Here is a 25,969-nt window from a genome sequence, read left to right as displayed (position 1 = left end):
AGCCTGAACCAACACAAGGCTCCATCTCCCGATACTCATTTCTCTGTAACAAGCTCATCCACCTCTTTATACATCCCCTGATCCAAGCTTTCACTGACCTCCAGGGTTAAGAGTAAACTTTTAACTTCACGCCCGTCCCCAGAACCCTTTACAAGCCGCCTGGAAAAGAGAGAGAGAGAAGCCATCAAACACGTTCCTGAGAAAGCCGGGAACGCCAGCCTAGGCGGAGACCCCGGCACAATGAGAGGTCCGCGTGGCGGCTAGCCTGGACGCTGGCACCGCCAAGTGCCCGGGCCGGGGGGGCCGGCGAGCGGCGGCCAGCGGGGCCCCGCGCTCCTCCTTAACCCGCGCCGGGAGGCGGCGGCCGCGGCGGCGGGAGGGGGAGGGGCGCGGAGCGCGGCGCCGAGGCCGGGGAGGAGCCGGGGCCTGCAGCGGAGCCGAGCCGAGCCGAGCCCCGACGCGCTCCGTCCGCCTGCCGGCTCCCGGGAGCCCCGACCGGCCGGAGCCTCGGAGGTGGCAGCGCGGGGGAGCCCCACGCGCGGGGAAGCGCGGCGGACGGGGAACGCGACTGCGGAGGCGCTGCCGCCCGGCAGCGGGGGACGGGAACCGGGACCGCGGCCTCCGGGACCCTGCTGCCCAGGCCGGCCGGGCGGGGAGCGGGAGTGCGAGGACCCCACCCTCGGGGCACCCGGCGCCGGGACCTGCCCCCCTCCCGTGGGAGGGAGGACCCTCCCTGCTCCCGGGACAGCCAGGGGAGATCGCCGCGGGGTACGCGGCTGTCCCACCCACGCCGGCTCTGGAGGAGACCCCCAGAAGTCGGCAAGGGTGCCGGGACCCGGAGGACCCGCAGGGAGACCGCCCTCACGCTTCAGCGCACTCCAGACAGTTCGAGACTTTCGAACCGTGCCGGTGGAAGAGGCACCCCGCATCCCACCCAGGACTCGCCGCGGAGAGGCGTCCTGACACGCACAAGCCAGGACCCTCCGGGGAGCCGTCGGGAATCGGTGGAAGACCTCGCCCCTCAACTTGCGTGCACCTAGACAGTGGACCCGGGCAGAGCCCCTGCGCTCGCATCTCCAGCGGACAGAAAGAGCCCTCGGCCCCTGAAGGATCTACTTTGGGGGAGAAGGGGATTCCCCCAAGGGGGAGGAGACAGCTCCTGGTTGGGAGAGGCTCCTCCCCTCCTCCCTAGGGTAGCAGGCAGGGTGTGGGGGGTGTGCCAGCTTCCCCAGGTAGGTCCTCCCTCTCCCCCTCCTCCTCCTTCGACTCCTCTTCCTCAGGGGACTCCGTTCCCCGCTCCAGCTTGGGAGGCTCCGCCAGGCACTGGAAGAGGCACTGAGGATGCGACCTGTCACTCGCCTCTGAAGAGGGGAATCCCTGCAACTTCAAACTTCTGTCGCAGGTGGTTTCCTCCGGTGACCGGGGGAACCTTGGAGACAGGTTAGTGCTTTCTATTCTGTAGTCTGTAGGCGCCAGTAGGTATGGGGAGCGGAAATGGTGCGACGTGGGGTTCATTCCTAGGGAAGGTAGTGATAACCCAGTCCCCTGGGAAATGGCTTCTGAACCCACATGTTGCTTCAGAAACTCTGAGATGGGGGCTTTTTAGATTTTGGAGACTGAAAAGGGATGGGTCATTTGCAGGCCCTAGAGAAGTGGGTGCTATCTACTGAGAACAGACAACAGGTGCATTTTTTTTGGGGGGGGGTCTTGTTCTCTGGTGGATGGACCATGCCTAAGTTAGCTTCATGTTCAGGAGAGGTCTCCTTTCCAGTCTGTTACAATCGCCGCTTGCCTGGCCGGCCACCTGTCCCTACCCACTCTGTCTCGGATACCAGGAGGTCCTTCTGACACCCTGCTCCACGCTGGATACCTGCTTCTCTGTATAAAAGCCAAAGGGAAATGTGAACCCACATGTCCCAAAGTAAGAAGAAACTCTCTAGGGTAATGCTCACTGGTGGGCTGAAGTCTTCCAAAAAGTCTTGTTTGCTGGCAGTTCCTTGGGAAAAATCAGATTGTAGCCAGGAAGAGAGGAAGGGGTTTCCTAGCTTCCTTCCACGCTTCCATGAGCTGACCACCAGGGAAATTTTTCTTCCTACCTTAGGGAACCATCAAAATCGGGAATCTTTAGGGAAAGCAGGAGAAAAGGTACTCAGAAGTCTTCCTGGTTGAGCCTGTCTGTAGCAGAGCTCTGACTTTTCACCCGAGGTCACTAGCTAGGGACCTGCTCTCCTGTCTGGTGGTTGGACCTTGCCTCGTCTTCTGTTTGGGGCTTCTTGAAGCCCTTGGGTTTTCAGTGTCTGCCTCCCTGCATGGGCCGTGGGTTGGATGGCCCAAGTTTCTGTCGGTTCACTTAATCCAGGAAAGTATCTGTGCTGACAGTGTGTGTCTACAGGCTCGCTGGCTGTACTGTAGAATGATGTCCACGTTTCTCAGTGGAAATGACCGTGGCTCGGTGTCTGTGTTTTGAGCATGTACACAGAGGAGTTTTTAGGCTGGTGTTTTTAGGCTGTACTCTGCTCCCTTAGAATCATTTCTGGCAGGCCTGTAGAAATAGGAGACTCCCTGCCAGACCTAGAAGAGTTGAGGATGCGGATGAACAGTTCGGAGAAAAGCTTAGCCTTCCATCCTCGGCCCCCCCCATGGGGAATTCTCCCAAGGGGCGTTCTCATGACCCCCTCTTGGCAATCATCCCACACAGCATGGCAGCCCTCTCTCAGGTTGGTCCTGTTCCTTCCAGGACTGGTAGGAAAGCTTCATCACAGATACCCCTAGTCTTAAAAAACGATGAGGTTCCTTTACATGCTTGTCTAGAACTGCCTCTCCCACTTTTGAAAGATGTCTCTGCCTTAGTAGTGGCCTGTTTCTTATAAAGTGCTTTACCAGATGGAGCATGAAACTTCCGAGTGTCACAGAGTAGACTGTGGTGGAGCTGCTCCAGGTGGACTACTCAGGAGCACTCATTCGGCTGGCTCTGCTGGGACAAGAGCCGTAATTCTCTTGTCAATGTGGGGGTGGCTGGATCAGCCGTGATTTGGAGCATACAGTTTTACAGACTGTATCTTATGACTGCACCTAAATCCCTTTGAGAGACAGATGATGATATTTCTCCTCTTCCCTCCACCTTGGAGGTTTCCCAATCTTCCATTAATCAGAACTGGGCTGATGGACTCAAAGGAAACCTTTGAAATTCTGACGGCCTACATTTGCTTCAGACTTTGTGACGAGATCACAGTGTGTTTGCTGCTTCTAATGCTGCCTCTTTTCTTTTTATTATTTATCACAGTATTTTATATATGTTCTCTTCCTCTACGCACACCAAAGGAGGGCGTCAGATGCCATGGGACTGTAGTTATAGATGGAGTGTGAGCCACCATGTGGGTGCTGGAATTGAACTCAGGACTTCGGGAAGAGCAGCTAGTACCCCTAACTGCTGAGCCATCCCTCGATTACTAAGAAATATTAGACAGTCCTCACAACAAGTCTTGTAGGAACAGTTAACCTTTATTTAAAGGAATTTTAAGCCGGTGGCACACACCTTTAATCCCAGCACTCGGAGGCAGAGTCAGGTGCATCTCTGAGTTCTAGGCCAGGGAGTTCCAGGATATGGAGAAACCCTGTCTCAAAAAAAAAAAAAAAAAAAAAAAAGAAAGAAAGAAAAAAAAGAGTTCATGCCTTTAATCCCAGCACTTGGGAGGCACAGGCAGGGGAGCTCTGTGAGTTCAAGGCCAGCCTTGTCTACAAATCCAGTTCCAGGACAGCCAGGGCTATACACCGAGAAATGCTGTCTGGGGGTGGGGGGGAAGGAGCTTTTTAGATTGTCTTTTGTGTGTGTGACGGTGTCTCACTATGTAGTCATTGGCTGGCCTTGAGTTTACTATTTAGGCAGCTCAGGCTGGCTGGAACTTATGGCAGCCCCCCCTCCTTAAACCTCCCAGAGTGCTGGGAGTACAAGCTCCAGTCACCATACCCCACTTCTTAGAATTTCTATTTTGTTTTACAGAGATAGGAATTAAGATACAGAGACACTAAATGACTTGTCTGTCAGAGCTGGGTTGAAACCCAGGCAGCCTGACTGATCACGAGATACATTCCGCCACTGCCCTGTTAGTTTTGGCATGATGTGCAGCTCAGGAAGTTATCACTCCTGGATACCTGACGTGGGTACCATGTGGAGAACAGTTACTAGCTGGCTGGGGAAAATGGGCAGCAGATAGTGCAGGCTCTTGTGGCGCTTACAGGTCCTACCACATTGGCAGTTCGTTCCCCAGGAAGGCTTTCTGTTTTGTTTTCTGCCTTTCCCCGGCACTGTCGTCTCCATTAGCTGTCCCGTGGATGTGATGGAGTCTGCCCTTTGGCTGCCTTTCCCAGATTCTGTGTATTTCCTTTCGGTCTTCCAGCATGCAGAGAAGAATGCGGCCTGACTCAGGTTCTGCCCAGGCCAGTGGCACGAGGCCCACCTGGAGAGAGAGGTCTGGGTAACTAGGTTGGCTGGCCTGAGAAATGGAACTACCTCTTGTTTGCTTTTCTAATAATAGCCCTGGACGTTAGCCCTGTGCCATTATTTCGGGGAGTGTGGAATGTGTGGCAGCTACGAGCTCATTAGCTTCATTCCTGGCCCTCCAGGGATGAAGCTTTGGTAGGGGTTATGACTTCATCTCTTTTACTGGAGTGGGAAACTGAGGCATCAAGACTTTGTCAGGGAGCGAGGAATGGCTAGGGGCACTTGGTGAGTCAGTGTTGGGGTTGGGGATAGGACGGAGGAAGCTCCGTCAATCTCCGCTGCCCTTCCCAAATGGGGAAGTGAGGGGGTAAGGAAGTGGTCTAGGCTGAAGAGCTGAGTGCTGGGAGACCGGAGGGCCAGGCCCTGTGAGCTTTGTAGAGTTTATGCTGGAATGTATTCTGAGCACTGAGGTTTGCATTTGGAGGACTGCCTTGGGGGGAGGAGCTAGTGGGGAAAAGTTAGTGTCCTACCTCAGTGTCCTGTGCGGGACAAGGAAGGCAGGGGTGCAGGACAGCCAGCAAGAGGTGGGGAGTGTTTCCCTTTCAGGAATTCCCTGTGGTTGGCTGGTGTCAAATGTGCTGTTTAAGGCCTCTACACACTTCGAATCTACCCTCACGCTCCAGGTCAGGGTCAAGAGCATTTCAGAGGAAATAACTGAAATTCTAGCTTTAAAGATGAGATTTCCAGGATTCCTTAGCAGGAGATAATAGGGGTTAGGGACTGATGCCTAAATAGACCCAGCCAGCTGATGCAGGAGGATTGCTGGAGCCCAGGAGTTTGAGACCAGCATCAACAACATAGACTCAAAACACACACACATACACACACACACACCACACATTCTGTCTGTCTCTCTTTCTCTCTCTCTCACACACACACTCTCTCTGTCTGTCACACACACACACACACACACACACACACACACACACACACACACACAGAGTTGAGTGAGGAGGGCAGTGGCTGACTGACCAGGTAGCAGAGTAACACATCTTTCCAGATCTTTTTCTGGGGATGAACCTGCTCCTTTAGAACTTGCTTGTTGGTATGTGACTGCTATCTTCGAGAACCCAGCTATGGCTCCGCCACTGCCCAAGCTCCCTGCTGCAGTCCAGAGGCCGGGGTGTTTTGAAACAGCAAAAGGCTAGAAGGTGTGTGGTTTCCTGGAATGGTGACGTGTTCCCATTGTTTTCCAAGTTTCCATGTGCATGGTTGGGACAAGGTGGTGATATTTGGACGAAAGGGACAGCTGGTGAGAGAGCTAAGGCCAAATGTGGAGACTTTTCGGGGCCAGTTACCAGTGTTATGGCCCCTTTGCCCAAACAACTCTTGGGGTGTAGTTAGGGCTCTAGCTGCCGAGACCCTTGAGACCCTTGAGGCACGGAAGATGGTCCCTTCTGCTTTGTGGACTAGATGTGTTGCTGGTTGGGAACGCTGGGCCAGGTATGAGTGAGCACAGGTTGACTTCAAGGGTGGGGCCTGGTTAGGAGAGGAGTGTATGAGAATTCTGGCGTGTAGAGGAAAGGGCAGCTGTCCCTGGCGAAGCTACAGTTTAGGATGAAAAAAAAAAAAAAAAAAAGAGAGATCCTGAAAGGTACGTTGCATTCAGGGATTAAGATAGAGGGTAGGGGCCCTGTTTGAGACAGTTTGGGCCTGCCGAGTGTGTGTCTGCGTCTGGTTGTGCGCCCTTTGGTTGTGGGCTGAGAGAGACATCTGCAGAACAGGGCTTTCACCAGCATTCTAAGTTCCCGGGGAGTAGCCTTGGTTCGTGCAGAGCACTGTCCTGGTAGGCTTGAGCAAGAAATGCTAGTTGGAATCTGGCGGCCGGCCGTGCAGGCACAAACCTGTTAGACAGCGGGTGCTCAGGAGCTTGCTGGCTTCAGCTCCGAGGAACTGCCGAAGAGCCAAGTCGGGGTTCCTGTGAGCGCCTCTACACAGCCCCCCTCCCCCGCCCGACTGCAACACAGACACTATCCTCCATTTTTCACCTTCCTCCACCAACATGTCACTAGCTGCACGTCCCTGGTGGTGAAAGCCTGGGCGGTTTGGTTGGCGGCGGGGCCGGCGAACCTCAGGCGTGGGCAGCTCCAGGAGTTTGCATGGAGGTGCAGCCAGCCTGCGTGCCTGGCTGCGGAGGAAGGAGGGAGGAGAAGGGCGGGGGAAGGGGAGCCGGCTCCTAGCCCCACGGAGGCTATTTTTAGCCAGGCTATCTGATTGTTACCGGTGTGCACACAGCTGGGTGTCTCCCTGGCTCGGTGAAGCCGGCCAGGCCTGGGAGGTGGGAGGGCCTTGTTGATGACTCCTTCCTGGTGCTGGTGTCTGTGGGCCGGAGCCTGCAAGCGGGAGCTTTAAAGGTGTGAGGGCAGCTGCGTACTCAGAATCTGTTTGTTTTTCTGCGTGACCTTGTGCTCCGTTGGTAACGTATGCCGGGCGTGTGCTGTGATGTCTATGTGTGCGCCACTGACCATGTGTCAGTCTTGTACCTCGCTGCGGCCGGCTGTCAACATTTGGTTGTTTGTTTGTTTATTGTGGTGCTGGAGAGTGAACCCGGAATCTCAGGCAAGTACTCTACACGGTAGAGTACACCTGTAGCCCCCCGCTCCTTTGCTTTTTAATTTCTTTTAATATGTATGAGTGTAATGCCTGTGTGTGTGTGTGTGTGTGTGTGTGTGTGTGTGTGTGTGTATGTGTATGTATGCGCGCACGCATGCCTCATGCTCTAGGAGGCCGGGAGGCCAGAAGAGGGTGTTGGATTGCCTGGAATTGGAGGGTAGAGATAGATGGTTGTGAGCCACCATGCGGTTGCAGCAAGTGCTCTAAACTGCTGAGCCATCTCTCGCCCCCACTTTTTTTTTTAAAAAACTTTTTATTGTGAGACAGGGTCTCACTCAATTGCCCAGGTCGCCTGTGAACTCACTGTATGGTCCAGGCAGGTCTTGAACTTGTGATCCTGCTGCCTCAGTCTCTGGAGCAGCTGAGATTACAGACCCAGCTGAGTTGTTAGAACCTGCACTGGGGTATGTGTAATCTGCCTTACATGAGACACGTGTGTGGCATGTCGATGAGTGCTAGAGCCTGCATCCTTGCGTTTGCTCGGACTGGCTCTCTGTGTGCGATGGCTATGAACTTGTGGATGCTATATATAAACATACAAGTGTCATGTAATTGGAGACCAGACGTCAGCTAATCTTACCTGCTGTCTAAATAGCGCTGACTTTTTTTTTTTCTTATTTTTATATAGAGTTTAAAAATATTGTGTGGTGGGGCTGTAAGGAACATTGCACAGTTCAGTGTTTGTGGGTTTGATATCCGATCCTGCGTGGAGGGAGAGGCCCCATGGTCATGCTCTTAGTAAGCTGTGGAGTACGAAGCACTCTATTGTCAAGGTGGTGGTGGTGCAGGTCTTTAATCACAGCGTTCGGGATGCAGAGGCAGGCGGGTCTCTGAGTCCGAGGCCAGCCTGGTGTACAGAGGGAGTTCCGGGACAGCCTGTCTTAAAACAAAATAAAACAAAACAAAAAGAAGCACTGCATAGCCTAGAAATGATCGGTGGTTGGTGGCATTTGCACATGGGGTCATGGGTCATCTCAGGAGAGGGGTCTCCAGTGGAACTGAATTGGGAAGAGACTGCTTGCCGTGTACATTAGAAATGGAGCCGCTCTTGCCCCAGTAAACAGGGAATCATCTGCTTGTCTCCCTGCTTTCTTCTTCGCCCCAGAACCCGGAAGTGCCATGGCCTCCGACCTGGAGAGCAGCCTCACCTCCATAGACTGGCTGCCACAGCTGACTCTCCGTGCTACCATTGAGAAGCTGGGGAATGCTTCGCAGGCTGGGCCTCCAGGGGGCAGTCGGAAGTGCTCTCCGGGCTCCCCCACAGATCCTAATGCCACCCTCAGCAAGGATGAGGCGGCGGTCCACCAAGACGGCAAGCCACGGTACAGCTACGCCACCCTCATCACCTATGCCATCAACTCTTCCCCAGCCAAGAAGATGACTCTCAGTGAGATCTACCGCTGGATCTGCGATAACTTCCCCTATTACAAGAATGCGGGCATCGGCTGGAAGGTGAGGCTGCTTCTAGGACCTGGGCTCGGAGTACCTAGCCCTTAGCAACCTTCTCCTCTCCTTTCGTTTTTTCCTATAACCTGGGCTGTTTGTCTCTGACTTGTCTCAGGGATATGTAAACTCAAGATCTCTTATCTGTACCCCTATTTGTATTTACTTTAGAAGTAATCGGCTTCATAAGCTGTATCACGGAAGCACTGGTGATGCCAAGCCATTAAATGTAGTTATGGGATGGCAGGATGCTGCTGGTTACCACACCCTCTTACTGTTCGATTCCCCTCTAAGGGCAGTCTTTGCATGTCTTTCCTACCCCGCTGCTGTGTTCAAGTCATTGAGCAAGGGTGACTCCTACTTTGGTAGGAAACTCATCAAATTTCTATAGCTTCCTTGCAGATAGTCTTCATCTTTTGAAACTTTGTATACTAAGATAAAAAAAAGATTAATTAGGTTCTTTACCAAAAGCTGGCTCACTAAGTGAGTAAGGAGGCTGTTAGGCAGAGACAATGGAAATCCTCTTTCAAGAGAAGAGAGAGGGTTGATATTAAACTATCTGTATATTTTCAGCCAGGTGTAGTGATACACACCTTTAACCCCAGCACTTCGGAAGCATAGACAGGTGGGACTGTGAGTTCAAGGCCAGCCTGGTTTACATACCAAGTTCCAGTCCAGCCAGAGCTACATAGTGAGACCCTCCCCAACCAAGAAAAAGAAAAAAAAAAAAAAAAAACCGCAAAGATTTGTTTATTTATCTTGTCACAGTGTCTCCTGTGGTTCAGGCTGGCCTAGCCTGGAACTCATGAATAGCTGAAGCTGACCTTGAACTACTGATTCTTCTGTCTTGACAACCTCTGCCCCCCTCCCCCGCCATGCTTTCGATGACAGACGAGTGCTACCAAGCTAGGCATTTGGAGCAGCAGTCTCCAACTTTTGAGTAGGAATGGGGTAAATATCGTTCTCTCTAAATCACCAGTTGAGTTACAAACTAGATGATGAAGTGAGGCTTCCGGTCAGTCTTCCCGTGGTCAATGCGCCCGATAGGCTGCGGCTCTCCACACACCGGCACACAGGCACTACAGCTTTTCCGTTCCCGGATGGGGCCATTCTGAGTGTCAGGGAGAAAGTGAAGGTCATCTGTGCTCTTGTTCCTCCCCTGAGGTTGGTTGGTTTGTTTGTTTTAGTCTTTGCCTGTATGTGCTTGTGTGTTGGTGAGGGTGCAAAAGTGCCATAATGTTGTGTGTCGCTGTACACGTGGAGATCAGAAGACAACCTTGGGTGCTGGCCCGTGCCTTCTACCTTGTTTGAGACAGGGTCTCTTTGCTGTCACCACTGTGTATGGCCGGCCAATTGGCCGTGAGCTTCTGGGCCCTGTCCTGTCTCCGCCTCCCGTTTGCCGTAGTGTTCCCAGTGTGTAACAGGTATCACAGAACACCTGCTCCTGGCTTTGTGTGGGTCCTCACACTTGTGAGCCAGCTCCCCATAGACTGCTCATGCTTTTGGTCTGGTTATAATGTGTATAAACAGTATAAAAATACTGCCCTTTTGCTTTTCATAGGGAATTGAGGAATGGGGTAGATATGACTTTGAGGTGTTTATTGGCGTGTGTGTGTGTGTGTGTGTGTGTGTGTGTGTGTGTGTGTTTGGGATGTGTGTGCAAGTGTGTATACATGCATACCACATGTGACTATCGAGGTACAGGCCAGCCTGGGGTGCTCATCTTCCTCCTTGCTTGAGGCAGGGTCCCTCATTATTACTGCATTTTGCCAGATTGGCTAGTGTGATTTTTCCAAGGATTCTTATGTGCCCACCTCATATCTAATCCTAGAAGCCCTGGGATTAGAGGTGTGTCCGGCCACACCTGGCTAAGGTGGAGTCTGGAGCCTTGAACTTAGGTCCTCACGCTCAGGTGCCAAACTCTTTATCCACTGAACAGTCTCCCCAGCTCCTACTTACAATTTATTATTATTATTATTATTATTATTGTGTGTGTGTGCTGTGGATGTGCTTGTGGAAGTCAGAGGGTAAGTTTGTAGAGCTGATTCTCTTCCTTCCATTGTGTGTGGGTTTCAGGGCCCAAGCTCAGGGCCCCCAGGGTGTGTGCTCAGCACTTTGCCCTTGGATCATCTCATGAGCTCGTCAGCAGTCCCCCCCTGCCCCCACCCAGGTGCAGTAGCGCTGGTTCTCCTGGAACTCACTGTGTAAACGAGAGTAGGCTCAACCTCAGAGAGACTCCTTGGCCTCTTCCTTCTGAGAGCTGGGATTACTAACATGTACTACGCCTGGCTTTTTTTTTTTTTTTTTTTTTTTTCACTGCTCCTGGCTTTGTGTGGGTTCTGGGGATTCAGCTCAGTCCTCACTGTTGTGAGCTTTGCTCACTGAGCCGTCTCCCCACAGAATACTCATGGTTTTTGTCTGGTTCTCGTGTATATAAACAGTCTAAAGATACTGTTCTTTTGCTTTTCACAGTGAATTGAGGAGGGGGGCGCAAGTGTGAATACATGCATACCCTGTCTTCTCATGCAGTCCTGGCTACCCCAGAACTCACTGTGACTGTAGACCAGGCTGGCTTCTAACTTGTGGCCACTCTTCTGCTTGTGTCTCCGAAGTGCCAGGCTTACAAGTGTAGGGCACCATGTCTGGCTGTTATTGTTGCTTGTTTTTTGAGACAGGGCCTTAGCGTGTGCCTCTGTCTATCACCAGGCTAGCCTCGAACTCAGATCCTCCTGGCTTGAGGCATTTATATACTTGTTGTCAATTTGGTAGGAAGGCTGAAAACCTGTAAAATTAACTTTCGGAAGCACCTGGTCACCGTCACCTCTAACCAGTTATCCTTGGTGATCTGCTCCTCTCATCCTCTGCTTTCTGTGCAGGGCTCCAGTTTACAGTGACGAGGTGCTGAATGTACCCTGGGCACATGTTGTTCTGTGTCCCTTTGGGAAATACGGAGGTTTGCCCAATGCTCAGACCTAACTTGCTTCTTTGCTTCCCCAGAATTCCATTCGACACAACCTTTCTCTTAACAAGTGTTTCCGGAAGGTGCCCAGACCTCGGGATGACCCCGGGAAGGTGAGATGCTGCTATGGGAATTAAAGGGAAATGGAAGGAGAGTGAAGAGGTTGATACTCAGAGTCCCATGGCTGTTCTAATTACTGGGAGAGGAAAGCATGTTCACTTTAAAAGCATCCTTTTCCTCAAAGGAAGCGCATGGTTGCCAAGCTTCTGGGTTCTCACTAGAATGGGTGACTAAGAAAGACTATGACATCTTTATGTTTTAATAAGAGTGTTTATAACAGAGTTGTCTTTAAGGTTCTCCATCTCCTTCCTTTCTTCCTTCCTCTCCCCCTCCTTTCTTCCCTCCCTCTCTCTCCCATCTTTCTTCCTTCCTTCCTTCTTTCCTTTCTTCCTTCCTTTCTGTGTTTTGAGACAAAGTCTCACTATGTAGACCTGGCTGGCCTGGAACTTAATATGAAGACCAGACTAGTCCTAATTCAAGAGATTCAATTGGTGGGATTAAAGGTGTGTACCAAGATGGGCATAGTATTACACATCTTTAATCCCAGCAGTCAGGAGGCAGAGACAGGTGGATGTCTGTGAGTATGAGGTCCAACATGGTCTACAGAGTTCCAGGACAGCCAGGCCCTTATAGACAGACTCTGTCTTAAAAACCAAAAACCAAACAAACAACATAGGAATGTACCACTATGTCCAGCCTCTTTTACTTTATTACTTTATTTATTTATTTATTTGAGAGAGAGAGAGAGAGAGAGAGAGAGAGAGAGAGAGAGAGAGACTCACTCATGTAGCCCAGGCTGGCAAGGCTTCTTTGTTTGGAGTGGTACTTGTTCCTACATGTAAAATGTTGGCTAAACCACTTTTTTTTTTTTTTTTTGAGACAGGCTAGGCTGGCCTTAAACTTGCCACCCTCCTGCCTTAGTCTCCCCCTGGGTACTAGATCACTGGTGTGTGCCAACATACCCAGTTTCTTCCTAGCCTTTGGGAAGCTTCACTATGCTTCCAAAGGGAGAAGGGCGGGGTGGGGGTGGGAGTCCCATTTGGGAGTTGCTAATACCCAAGGCACTTTTGCCTCAGGTCATAGGGGAAAGGAAAGGGCTTTCTGGCCTTTTGCAGCTCTCTGACAGGATTACCTTTGTCCTTTTGCTCCTTGGGAACATTTGAAGCTGGGGTTCAGACTGCCCACTGACCTTTGAGGACAGATTTACTCCTCACTGGTGCTCAGCTCCCTTGGGATTCTGTCTGCTTCTCTTCTTTCCTTTTTTTCTTCTTCTGATTGTTCTCACTTCCTGCTTCCTCTCTTCTGTTCTGTGCTGGGGAATCTGGACAAGGCATTGTCCATGCTGGGCAAGCACTCTACCACTGAATTTCATTCCCCAGCCCTGCGCCATTCTCAGCAAGGCTGCTGTAAGAGACCTCTGTCCCACAGGAACTTCTGTACGCAAAGCTTTTCTTCTCGGGGTTGGGGTCTCTTTCCAGGGCTCCTATTGGACAATTGATACCTGCCCCGACATTTCCCGGAAGAGAAGACACCCTCCTGATGATGACGTAAGTTCTTTGTTCTTTGGGAGACCCCTGCCTTGGATTTCAGTCATTTCTGTGGTAAATGTGGGTTCAGACCTGCAGTGGGGAGGCAAAAGCATGGGTCTTGGGTGGGTGAGTGTTTCACCGCTGCATATAGCTTTCTCTTCTTTCACTCTTCTCAGCTATCCCAAGACTCCCCGGAACAGGAGGCCAGCAAAAGCCCCCGGGGAGGTGTTCCTGGGGGTGGAGAAGCCTCCCTGTCTCATGAGGGGAACCCTCAGATGCCACTGCAGAGCCCCTCCTCCATGGCCAGCTACAGCCAGGTAGGAGGCCGAGGTGATGGGTGAGTGCATAGATGGATGGCTCTGAGGTTCTGATACCGCTCTTGTCACAATTACATTTAAGGCCCCATAATACACCAGTCAGGGAGCCTGGGAAAGGAGGAAAAGCAAAAGAGGGAAGCCCAGCCGGAAGGAAGGAGGGACAGAAAGGCATGGAGGTGCACTAGGGAAGGGCTGGCAGAGGGGAAGTGGCGAGCGATAGGAAAGAGGTCAGACTCAAGACACGAGGCAACAGGAGGAGGAGGAGCATGTGAGGCCATGTCACTGGCCAGCTGGAGAGGGTGACCAGGATAGGCCTGAGCCTGGTGGCCTCTGGTGGGTCATCTTTCTGTCCCGTTGGCAGGGCCCGGGGCCCGTGGATGGTGGAGCGGCAGCAGCAGGGGCGCCGGGCCGGGACAGTGCAGACGGCGGGCCTCCCCTCTACAACACCAACCATGACTTCAAGTTCTCCTACTCAGAGATCAACTTTCAGGACCTAAGCTGGTCCTTCCGCAACCTCTACAAGTCCATGCTGGAGAGGTCCACCTCACAGCACGGTGAGTGTGCGGCAGGCCAGGCGGGGCCGTCCTGATGGTTCCTTTCTTTCTCTCCCTGTTTTCTGTCCTTTCGGTTTTTTGAAATTACATTTTAGCGTGTGCATGTGTGTGTGCGTGCAAGTGAGTGTGAACACGTGTGTGTCTATGTGTATATGTTTGTGGTGTGTGTGTGTGTGTGTGTGAGTGTGTGTGTATGTGCATGCATGTGTGTTTTGTGTGTGTGTGTGTTTGTGCATGTGTGAGTGTGAGAGTGTGTGTGTGCGCTCTCGGGGTGCCGCACATGGCATGGCGAAGTGTGGGGGGAGAGGACACCTTGTGAGAGTCAGTCCCCCTCCTCCAGCACACAGGCCCCGGGGATCAGACTTGCACTGGGTTTGCAGCAAATGCATTCACCTGAATATGTCATCTTGCCCCCGTTTCCTGTTTTCCTGTTTGACACTGGTCACTGGTGAGAGGAAGCACAGGGACTAAACTGTTTGGTGCCAGACAGTTGATTCAGGGGCCCACTCAACACCCCGTACCCCAGTCCTGGGGATCTGATGCAGGGTGTGTGCGTGTGCGTGTGCGTGTGTGTGTGTGCGCGCGCGCGTTAGGTGAGTGCTCTACCACCGTGAGACACCTCTAGTCCAGGGGTAGTGATTTTGCGGCTGTGAGCAAGGCATTCAGAGCATGACCACTAGGGGGCGGTAGTGGTATCCTCTCCCCGGAATCCTTAGGCCTTATAAGAACAACTTATTTTTCTTTTTCAGTTAGGTAGTAGGTTAGACTGAGACAGAGGTGCAGACATCCCAGGCTGGCCTTGGACTTGCTGCATAGCCAAGGGTGAACTTCCGGTCCTTCTCTCGCCTCTGGGGTGCTGGGATTGCTCTAAGACACCTGGTTTACCTGCTGGGGATGGAACCGGGCCTTAGTGTAACCTGAGCGGGCACTGAGCTGCGACTGAGGCCGCCAGCCAATCCTCACCTGCATCCTAGTGCTCTAATTTATTGGTTTTTGGGTTTTTGAGACAGGGTTTTTATTTTTTTCTTTGATACAGGGTCTTGCTATGTAGCATTATGTCCTAAACCTCACTAAGTAGACCAGGCTGGCCTTGAACTCAGGGAGGTCACCCTGAGTGCTGGGATTAAAGCTAATGTTTTGTTGCCTTTTTTTAAATGATTTATTTATTTTTATTCTATTTTATGTGTGTTGGTGTTTTGCCTAATGTATGTCTATGTAAGAGTGTCAGATCTTGGAGTTACAGACAGAACTGCTATGCAGGTACTAGGAATTGAACCCAGGTCCTCTGGAAGAATATTCAGTGCTCTTAACCGCTGAGCCATTTCTCCAGCCCTAAAGCCAGTGTATTTTTTATTTGTTAATTTTTATTGTAAAAGATTTTGAAAAGATACCAAAGCAGAATGGGTAAATAGCAAGCCCCTGACTTCCATCACTTAACTTTATTTTGTTAGGCTTATTTGACTTGCCACTGAGCTTGTTTTGAAGTGGAAATAGTTGAGTGAATTTCCCAGGCAGCGAATCCTTCTCTATAAATACAGGTTCAGTATGCATCACTGAGCGTGAGGACCTCGCCCTGGGCGCTCTACCCCACCGTTACCACTCCTAACACAATTAATAAGCAGTACCTCCTCAGCAGCAGTTGGTATCTTGCCTGTTTGCAAGCTTCCACAGTTACCGAGAATGGCTTATCCTGTCCTTATTGGGCGGCATCCCGCGAGATGGTGGCTCTGCCCTCTGCCACGGTTATATCTGTATAGTATTCTGCCCTTCTCTTGTGGTGAAGACCGTGACAGACAGAATCCTCGAGAGGAGAGGGAGGCCAGACTGACGCAGAGGCCATGGGGGAATGCTGCTTACCGCCTGCTTTCTTAACCACCAGCCCAGGCCTGGCACTGCTCACAGTGATCCAAGCCTTCCCAGATCGCTCATTAGTCAAGAAAATGGCCCACAGACGCGCCTGCAGCCCAGTGTGATGGAAGCGTTTTCTCAGCTGGGCAATTGCGGTTCCTTCTCTCCAGATGACCCTAGCTGTATTAAGTTGACCGACCAAAAACTAACCACAGAGACAGCACACATATGCATGCTTGCACTTGTGGGCACACACACACACACACACACACACACACACACACACACAGACACACACACATGCACACAGTTTCACACATATGCACACATTTTTGCATGTTCTGCGGGGGTGTGTGTGTCTTTCTGACTGCCTGTGTGTCTGTGTGAATGTGTAACTATGTAGGCCTGTGGAGGCCTGAGGTTGATAGCAAGTGTTTTCTTCAGCTGCCCTCTACCTCATGTACTGAAGCAGGCCACTCGGACCCAGGGCTCACCGGTTGGCAAGTCCAGCTAGTCACCGTGCTCTGGAGCCCCCTTGTCTGCCCTGAGCACTGGATTGCAGTGGGCTGCATACCCACTCCACATTTACATGGGATGCAAACACTGGTTCTCACAACTGCACAGCAAGCACTTCACCCAACAGAGCCATCTCTCAGCCCCAGTTCAGGTATTCTTAAAAAAGAAGGTAGAAGTTGTGGTGGAGCCGAGAGTTCAAGTGAACTGTCAGGCCATGTATCTTTTTGGTGGTTCATTGTGGGCAGCGTGGGCTACCCAGAGTGATGAGGGACACAGCGCCTCAGTCACATTCGCTCTCTGAGTTCTGTCATCCCAACTGAGAGAAAATGGGAGCGTTGGCTGATCCCTTTAAGAACCTGATTTGGCTAGGCATGGTGGTGAATGCCTTTAATCCCAGACAGGGCAGAGACAGAGGCAGACAGAGCTCTATGAGTTTGAGGCTAGCCTGATCTACAAAGTAAGTCCAGGACAGCCAAGGCTACACAGAGAAACCTTGTCTAAAAAAAAAAAAAAGAACCTGATATGGTCTGTCATGAGTTTCTCCTCTCTTTTTCTGTCTGTTCCCTTCTCCCCCCAGGCCTCCACCATTCTCCTTTCCTATTCCAGGCTCTCCCTTCTGTTTTCTTCATAACAAAGTCTCTGTAGATCAGGCTAGCCTCCACCTCACAGAGATCTGCCTCCTGAGTGCTGGGTCTGGCATGGCTTCGAACTGTTGTTCTTCCTACCTTAGCCTCCCAAGTATGCTGAGTTTAGGCACTGGCCTCTGATGGCCGATTAATTTCCTCTTTTCATAACTAAGGGATCAATATCTAGAGTGTGTCCCTGGCATTTGCTTGAGAGATGAATGCTCAGATTGTTGATTGATTGGAGGTAGGGACCCTGGAGAGACTGCCAGAAACAAAGAAATTAGACTGGATGGGGTGAGGTCAGGGTTGTGAACATTTACTCAAGTTTCTGACTGATAGCCAGCTCTAGGCTTGTCCAACATTTTGACATTACAGCATGTCACCTTCAAAGTTCACACATGGGAGCTGTGTGATTAAGTTACTTAATGACCTGGAGAGATGGTTTAGTGGTTGCAAGTTTACAGTTTCGTGTTGGCTGTATTCATAGCTGTCCCGAGCCGCGTGGGGCCTGGGAGCTGCAGGCTGGGCACTCCTTCGAGTTAGCTCTTCCTCGCCTGGGTGGCTTGAGAGATTAATTCCTCCGTATGCTGCTTCCCACCCGGGCTGCGTTTCCTGGTGAGGAACACAGAAAGGCAGAACAGTGGAGGACTGTGGAGACAACCAGGAGGAACTAAGCATGCTTGCTCAATAGCTTTGCTTTAGTTTTAATTCAATTTTTAAGTTTCACCGGCTATGTAAGTTCCTTTGGAACTGATTCCAGCTCTACATCCGAATCCCCTAAAAGTAGCACGAAATATCACCAGGGAGGTTTTTTAAATTTTTATTAATATTTCCGAGGTCACCAGTGGGTCATAGCCTTCCCCTAATCTAACTGCTTTTTCCGATCTGTTATCTCTTAGGAGGGACACGGGGTCCTTATGGTCACAGAACATGCTCATATCCTGTCAACCCTGTCAACTCTTTTGCCCTAGCTCTCTCATCTTTTTTTTTTTTAATTTTAAAGATATATTTATTTATTTTATGTATACGAATGGTTTGTTTTTCATGCACAGCAGAAGAGGGAATCAGATTCCTTATAGATGGTTATGAGCCACCATGTGGTTGCTGGGAAGTGAACTCAGGACCTCTGGAAGAGCAGTCAGTGCTCTTAGCCACTGAGCCCTCTCTCCAGCCCTGAGCTCTCTCATCTTGAGAGAAGATGTCATTTTGAAACCGTGTAGCCCAGATCACTAGCCTGCTTCCTCCTCTCCCTGCAGGCTTTTCCTCACTCCTGGGAGACATGCCACCTTCTAACAACTACTACATGTATCAGCAGCCGCAGCCGCAGCAGCAGCAGCAGCAGCAACAGCAGCAGCCGCAACCACCGCCACCACAGTCTCAGCCACCACCCCAGCAGCCACAACCACAGCAGCAGCAGGCACCCACTCAGGGCCCCGCAAACGTAGGGGGCGCCCCTCCGCTGCACACCCCAAGCCCTGATGGCTGTACTACACCAGGGGGAAAACAAGCCGGAGCCGAAGGCTACGGCCCCCCGCTGCAGCACGGGGGCTACCACCCTCATCAGCACCATACCTACTCCCACCCTGCCCAGCAGCCACCCCAGCAGCAGGCACAGGGCCAGGCACCCATCAACAGCACTGGCTTTGGTGAGTAAGGAGAGTTCAGAGAAAGCTGGGAGGAGGAAGAGGAGCAGCGGGAGGAGAAGGAGGGGAGAAAGGAAGGAGGAGGAGGAGGAGGAGGAGGAGGAGGAGAAGGAGGTGGGGGGATCTGGTTACTGACTGGCATGGAGGTACCATGGATGAAAAAGTTAACAGTCTTTTAGGTTTGTTCAATCTCTTGCCCTCTTACCTTACCTCAGCCAATGGAAGTTGTACTTTGAGGCTGGGGATTTCACTGTTTCCCATCCATATTCCTAGATGAATTAGGATTGTTTTGCATACTTGCCTGTGAACTGGTGATGCTTAAAGGACAGGTCACCTTGCCCTTCCTGACTCTCCAGCTAGGGAGTGTCCACAGCTCTCGGTAATGTGGCTGCTAAGCTGGTAGCTGGGAGAAGCTTGCACGTGTTGACTGCTCTCGCACACCCAATCTCACGGCCCATCTTTCTCTTCATAGCCTTTCCTTCAGACTGGTGCTCCAACATTGACTCCTTAAAGGAGAGCTTCAAGATGGTGAACCGGCTCAACTGGTCCAGCATCGAGCAGTCCCAGTTCTCAGGTTAGCACCACTTCTGGAGGGAAGAGAGGGATGAGCTAGAGCCCATGCAGGTGGCCAAGCAGGTTTGGGACTGAGAATTTTATTACTCTGTCTGTTACACAAGACAGGTATGTTATCAGTATTTTCAGACCTGACAAAATTTTGCCATTATTCAAATATTACAATGCTTCATGCTGGCCAACTTTAGTTTTGGGGAAGAGGAAAGGCTCTTGGGAACTCAGAGCCACTGGAGTTGGACCACTGTTTTGTAGTTTTGTTTCCTGACAGAGAGATGATAGTGAACACACATGCACACACACACACACACACACACATTCATATACAGGGTTTTGTTGTTGGTGGTGTTGTTTTTTGAGACAGGGTTTCTCTGTAACAGAGCCCTGGATATTCTGGACTTACTTTGTAGACCAGGGAGATCTGCTTGCTTCTGCCTCCTGAGTGCTGGATACTCTGAACATTTTTATTCACCAATGAGATGCAAATTAAAATAAGAATTTGGCAAGGAACATACAATTGAAAGTTGAAAGGGAGAACTATAAAAAGGTGTAACTCATGGCTTCTGGAAAGTCATTTTAGGATTTCCCCTTAAGAAAAAAAAGAAAGTAGTTTTAAATTTAACAAGAAACATCCTTATCTAGAGTGAAATGAGTAGGGTTTTTTCTAATTTTTTTTTTTTTATATATACTAAAATTGTCAGTACAGAATAAGGTTAATGTAAGCAGTACTAGAGAAAAAAAATCTAACTAAAAATCTGCACATTAGCTGGGTGCAGTGGTGCACTCCTGTAATCCCAGCACTGGGAGGCAGGGGCAGGCATATCTTTGTGAGTTCGAGGCCAGCCTGGTCTACAAAGTGAGTCCAGGACAGCCAAGGCTACAGAGAGAAACCCTGTCTCGAAAAACCAACCAACCAACCAACCAACCAACCAACCAACCAACCAACCAACCAACCAAACCCTGCACATGTTCAATGGTACTTGTTGTCTATCATATTTCAATAAATACTTATAGAAGCAAAAAAGAAAAAGGTATAAGTCATGATCGATAGTACACAATGTTGGCAGTACAAGATGTGAGGAAACCGTGCACCAAGGACAGGTGTGGCGGGGGCTCTGACAGCTCCTCAGGGTTGGCATGGCTGGTGTTCTCATTTACAGAGCTCATGGAGAGTCTACGGCAGGCAGAGCAGAAGAACTGGACCCTCGACCAGCATCACATCGCCAACCTGTGTGACTCCCTCAACCACTTCCTCACCCAGACTGGTCACATGCCCCCACAAGGGGCCTCCCACCGACCACCTGCCCCTTCCCGCATCACTGACTCCTGCGCCCTCACCAGTGGCAAACCAGAGCCATCCATGAACCAAGGTACTACACCAAGTTGCCAGAGAAGTGGAGACTGTGCAAGAAATAAAGGGTGAAGGAAAGGGAAAAGAAACACAAACTAGTTTTGTAGGCCATGACCCAGGCTGAGTCCTGGGACTGGTTTGTTAACTGGACACCTACTGAATTGGTAACGACCTGCAGGTGGCCCTGAAGAGCTGCAGAAGCAGTGGACCCGATTCCTTTTGTACCTTGGTTTAAGAGATTAAAATTACTTTTTAAAAAGGGAGGGAATTTAAGGAAAGTCCTTATTCCAAAGTCCAGTAATAACCATCAGCTGAATCACAGCTGGATCAAGCCAGAGAAAACATTTGATGATCGTGTTTCTGGTTCTCATAGCTTTGCCATCTCACAGTTCTAGGATCCACCCTTCTAACTGAGGACGCATGTAACTTTTGCAGAATGCCTTCTGCATGTAGGAGCTATAAAACAAGACAGGAAGGGAGACAGATACTGAGGGACAAGGGAACGCGTTTTCCCTTCCTCCTTTGTTGAATTGAGAAGTCCGCTAGCCGAGTGACTCTGTTTTGCTTTGGCAGTGAACTCTTATGGACACCCACAAGCCTCCCATCTCTACCCTGGCCCAGCACCGATGTACCCAATCCCCACCCAGGACTCAGCAGCGTACAATCGCCCAGGTAAGAGCTGGGGATTGTGTTCACTGACAGACAAGCACACTCTTCTCTCAGTGTTATTTTGCTTTCCCCTGGCACCCTCTCTCTGTCCTGCTGTTTGTACCTGCTAGAATGGCTGAGGTGTTATGGTTCCCAAGGATTGAAGGATGAGGTGAGCTACCCTCTCAGGAGTTGTACATCAGGTGAGACTAAGTAAGGCACTTCTATTTAATTAAGTTTGCTTTGTTTGTGGTGCTGGGAGTGGAACCAGGAACGTACTGGACAAGGCCCTTACCTCTGAGCTACACCCCTAGCTTGGAATTGGCTTTAAGATTATCTTGTGGGGCTGGAGAGATGGCTCAGTGGTCAAGAGCACTAGCAACCAGAGGACCTGAGTTTGATTCCCAGCACCCACATAGTTTGCATGGTTTACAATGGTCTGTAAGTGTAGTTCCAGGGGATCTGACGCCCTCTTCTGGCCTCTGCTGGTACTGTATGAATGAGATGCACAGATATACGTGTAGGCAAAATACACATACACATGCAATACTTTTTAAAAATTAAAAAAAAAAAAATTACCTTGTAACTGCAATACTGAAAAGAAGTAAAATTATAAATGTAAGTGAAAGATAGCTGTGAGGGGTATTTATGGCCACCTTTGGAGTCCAGATGGAAGATAGGCAAATGAAATGACACTTTATATAAACTTTTTTTTTTTTTTTAATTAACCCAATTTTGCTTTCCTTTTTCCTGACTAGTAAAATAGGGGTTTTGGCTCAAAATTTTTTTTTTTTTTTTTTTTTTTTTTTTTGCAGTGTTGGGGTTGAACCCAGGGTCTCTTGTATGTTAGCCAAGTACTGTGCCCCTGAGTTGCTTCCTCAGCGTGGTCTGGAACCGTCTTTGATGGTGGAGAAGGCAGAGTGCAGGGGGGTGCTGAACCACCCTAGATAGTACTGGTGAACAGAGTCTCCATGTTTAAACGTGGTTTAGGCAATTCACTGTTACCATCTTATCTAATCACAGGCACTTTCAGTTTTTAGGGTGACGCCTGCCTCTTTCTCTATGCACTGCAAATACAACATTGTGTACCCCTGTTTCCTATAACATCACCTTCTTAAGCTATTTTACCAGTTAGGTAGTTTTCATAGAGTTTTTAAAAGTATTTATCTTAATTTTATGTGCATTGGTGTTTGGCACTTTTTTTTATGTCTGTGTGAGGGTGTTGGATCCTGGAATTATAGACAGTTGTGATCTTCCACGTGGGTGCTGGGAATGGAACCCGAGTCCTCTGGAAGAGCAGTCAGTGTTCTTAACTGCTGAGCCATCTCTCCAGCCCCAGGAACATAGAGTTTAATGACAGGATAATGCTGTGCCGCCATGTGCTTCAGTGTGTTTCCTGAGAGGTCACTGAATCAGGAAAGAACTGTAGGCTGTAGCCCAGTTGTCAGCAGAGAGATGTCACCCAGCAGCTGATGGGAGTAGATGCAGAGACCCATAGCCAGACACTAGGCGGATTGAAGGAAAGGAGGACGCCATGAGAACACAGCCACAGAATCAACTAAGCAGGGCTCATAGGGGCTCACAGAGACTAAAGCCACAAACAGGGACCCTTTATGTATCTGAGCTAGGTCCTCTGTTTCTGACTTATGATTGTGTGGGTAGGTGTTCTTGTGGGACTCCCAACAGTCTGAGTGTGTGTGGGAATCTCTGAGTCTTTTGCCTGTGCTTGGGGTCCTTTTCTTCCTACTGCGTTGCCATATCCAACCTTGATATGAGGGTTTGTGCCAGTCTTATTGTATCTTGTTAGGCATTTTTATTTATTTTTTATTTTTTTTAGGAAACAGAGGAGGAGTTGATCTGGGGGAGAGAGGAGTTGGGGGAGGGACTGGGAGGAGTGGTGGAGGAGGGGAAACTGCAGTCAGGATGTAATGTATGAGAGAAGAATTAAAGAAAAACCTCACATAAAATAAAAAATCTTTAAAGAAAAAGGAGAGAAAAAAAGGAAAGAAAGAAAAAGAAAGAAAGAAAGAGGAAGAAAGAAAGAAAGAAAGAAAGAAAGAAAGAAAGAAAGAAAGAAAGAAAGAAAGAAAGAAAGCAGAACAGTCAGCTGACTGGACCGGCTATCTCTGGCTTCCTTCATGGTGTCCCTAGGGCAGAGAGCGCTGACTCCCCAGCTGGCCTGATGGACTTGCTTCTCATCCGGTTTCTTTTCTGGTCTTTCTTCTTGCCAGCACACCACATGGTTCCTCGGCCCCCGGTGCCCCCTCCTGGTGCCAGTGAGGAGATTCCTGATGACTTCGACTGGGACTTGATCACTTAGTGAGCAGAGTGGACGTCTGCCCAAGGCCTGTGGTGAAGAGCCGTCCCTGCCCATCCTGTACATAGATAGAAGCTTCTCTCTGTTCTCTCTGTCAGAGAAGCCACCGCAAAGATGCTGCCGAGGATAATCCTCCTTTCTTCCTCCTCCGCTGTTGCCCTCCTGGTTCATTATTACTCTAATTATATTATTATTATTGGTTATATACTGCCCAGGCTGCTGCCCTCTTGCCATGGGCTATGCCCTCCCTTTGCCCATTTCAAGTCTTCAGGCTGTAAACCGAGGCCGTGACAGCTATAGAGAAAGGTTTCACATTCTCGTTCGCCCCTCTCTCTGAGAAACGGAGTGCTAATCCCGCCTTTCAGCTCTAAATGGTGTTCTGTCCCTGTCTGTTTCGGGCTGGCCTGGAGAGGCCTCAGCAAGTAGAGGCGGGGTGTGTGTGTGTGTGTGTGTGTGTGTGTGTGTGTGTGTGTGTGTCTAAGACACTGCTTGGCAGCCAGGACTTTGCAGTCTTATACAACGGTGCTAACGGTGTCCTCTGAGCTCTTCCTTTACACACGCAATCTTTACTTTTCCTGGCATTTCTCGGTCCTCATGAGGGGCTGAGGGGGCTGCTGTGGGGAGGGGATGGGGAAAACTCAGCATGAGGTTGGGCGTGCACTGCCATCTCTGCCAGGTCGGAGCGTCGCTGGCTTCTCCCTCGCAGATGCTCTCAGGAGGTTCGCTGGTTTGGTAGGGTGTGAGGACCACTGTCCATCATAGGTTCAGTGTCTTGGAAACAGTTTCAACTTAAAGCATTTTGGCTTTGGGAAAGTAACTCTCTCTGAGAATTAACTGTGGCTATTGCTGCATATGTAAATTATCTTCCATCATCTTTTCTCCTTCAGCAAATACTATTTTGTCTTCCCGTAGCTGTTTGTCCAAATCATCCACCTGTCTCATTTTCTTCTCCCTTTGTCTGGGATTCTCAAAAGACAAAAGAAAGCCATTCTCACTCCTAGTTTCCTCATGGCCTAGATATGCTGTGGAAACCTCTTTCCTACCTGTCATAGCAGATTCAGTGCTGCTGACAGGAGGGTAGGGAGAGGAAAGGGATAGACTTGGGTAGAGAAGGGGTCACATGTTTCACCTCACAGGGAGATGCTTCTCTTGAAATCCCTATCGGTGGGATTGACGCTTCTGATTTTGACAGGCAATGAAAACTGGAAGGAAAGAAATAATATAGAGACAGGGTTCAGTGAGGGCACAGGGCGGTCCTAGGTGGAGGGATGAGCAATCTCCATTAAGTAGCCATGATTTACTGCTGTAGAGTTCTTAGTGAGTGTGTTTGTTGAATTTGACGTAAGAGAGGGAAGACCAATTTTACTTCCACTGTATCTTCACTAAATTTTCTGAAGTGGACAAAATATATAGCTTAGACAAGGCCAATCTCTTTGTGGTTTCCGATTTTTGTGACACTCTTTTATTTATCCACGATTTCTAAGATATTGGGCTTCCCATTCTCGTTTCCCCTTCATCAACCTCTTCCCTTTCTTTTGAAGGGGGTTCATGTATGAGATTGTTGAAGTCCAATGAAGCTAAGTAAAAGGGCAAGATAGGGCAGGTCACTGAAGAGCACTTTATTTCTTTGAAGCCTTGGTAAGGAAAAGAAAAGGGAGTATAAAAAAAAAGTGTTCTCCACTACAGTGTGCGATGGTACTGGAGAGTATGTGTAGGGGCTGAGCATGACGTAATATTTTCCACTGGGGAGTGTCTCCCTAGAGGGTAGCCCCGTGGCCATGTAGACATCTCTTCCTTATTCCTTCCATTCGGGTGTATATTCTACACCGCTTCCCTTTGGTTTTCTCAAGATGCCGCCTTAGCAGAATACCACTCCTCTTTTCTAAACATCTTTTCTGGTCAGATCTGCACGAGGGTGGGGCGGAGAGACTGAGTCAGACACCCCTGGCTCCTTCATGTCTCGAGAACCAGTCTCCCTGGTGGGCAGCCAGAGCAGCTGACCTGTGGGCAGCCAGAGAGTGGCCTTAGGCCCCCTGAGGTTCCCGTTCTCCTCCACCAGGTGTTGGCTTGAGAATGGCGCAGGACAAGCCCGACTCCCTTTGGGCCTCAGTTTCCCATCCCCTCTGTGAAGTGGAAAGAAAACTACTTAATTTTGTTGGTCCGGTGTTGCTGGACATGAAGTATAGTCATTGTTGTTGTCTTGGGTGATGTGTGCAAAATTGTAGCGTCACTGCCTATAAGAGGAAATAAGGGAAAAGGCAGAGGAGAAGGACAAAAGGAGAAATCATTTGGTATTGATCCATTTATCCTAGGCTTCCTTTCCTCATGTTTCTGGTTTGGTGAGTTCTTTGTACCACCCATAATGCTTTGCATTGGTGCAGGCTGGGAAGGGGGTGTATGGGCTCACAACTTATTTTTTTGTTTTTTTGTTTGTTTGTTTTTTGTTTTTGCATGCTTTCTTAATAAAAAAAGAA

The 25,969-nt window shown here is 50.0% G+C and overlaps 1 protein-coding gene across 1 annotated transcript; it reads left to right on the top strand.

The window, feature by feature from the left end:
- Positions 1-445: 445 nt before the first annotated feature.
- On the top strand, positions 446-25,969 carry Foxj2 (forkhead box J2). The gene is made up of 11 exons (XM_055607957.1): positions 446-1,440; positions 8,220-8,566; positions 11,555-11,629; positions 13,055-13,123; positions 13,282-13,422; positions 13,784-13,976; positions 18,223-18,612; positions 19,082-19,183; positions 20,340-20,549; positions 21,104-21,202; positions 23,410-25,969. The coding sequence occupies exons 2-11, from the start codon at positions 8,234-8,236 to the stop codon at positions 23,496-23,498; spliced, it is 1,701 nt and encodes a 566-aa protein (XP_055463932.1). The 5' UTR covers positions 446-1,440; positions 8,220-8,233; the 3' UTR covers positions 23,499-25,969.

Source organism: Psammomys obesus, unplaced genomic scaffold (genome assembly GCF_907164565.1).
Source record: "Psammomys obesus unplaced genomic scaffold, mPsaObe1.curated_primary_1811, whole genome shotgun sequence".
Lineage (NCBI taxonomy): Eukaryota > Metazoa > Chordata > Mammalia > Rodentia > Muridae > Psammomys > Psammomys obesus.
This window is presented reverse-complemented; position numbering and strand designations above follow the sequence as displayed.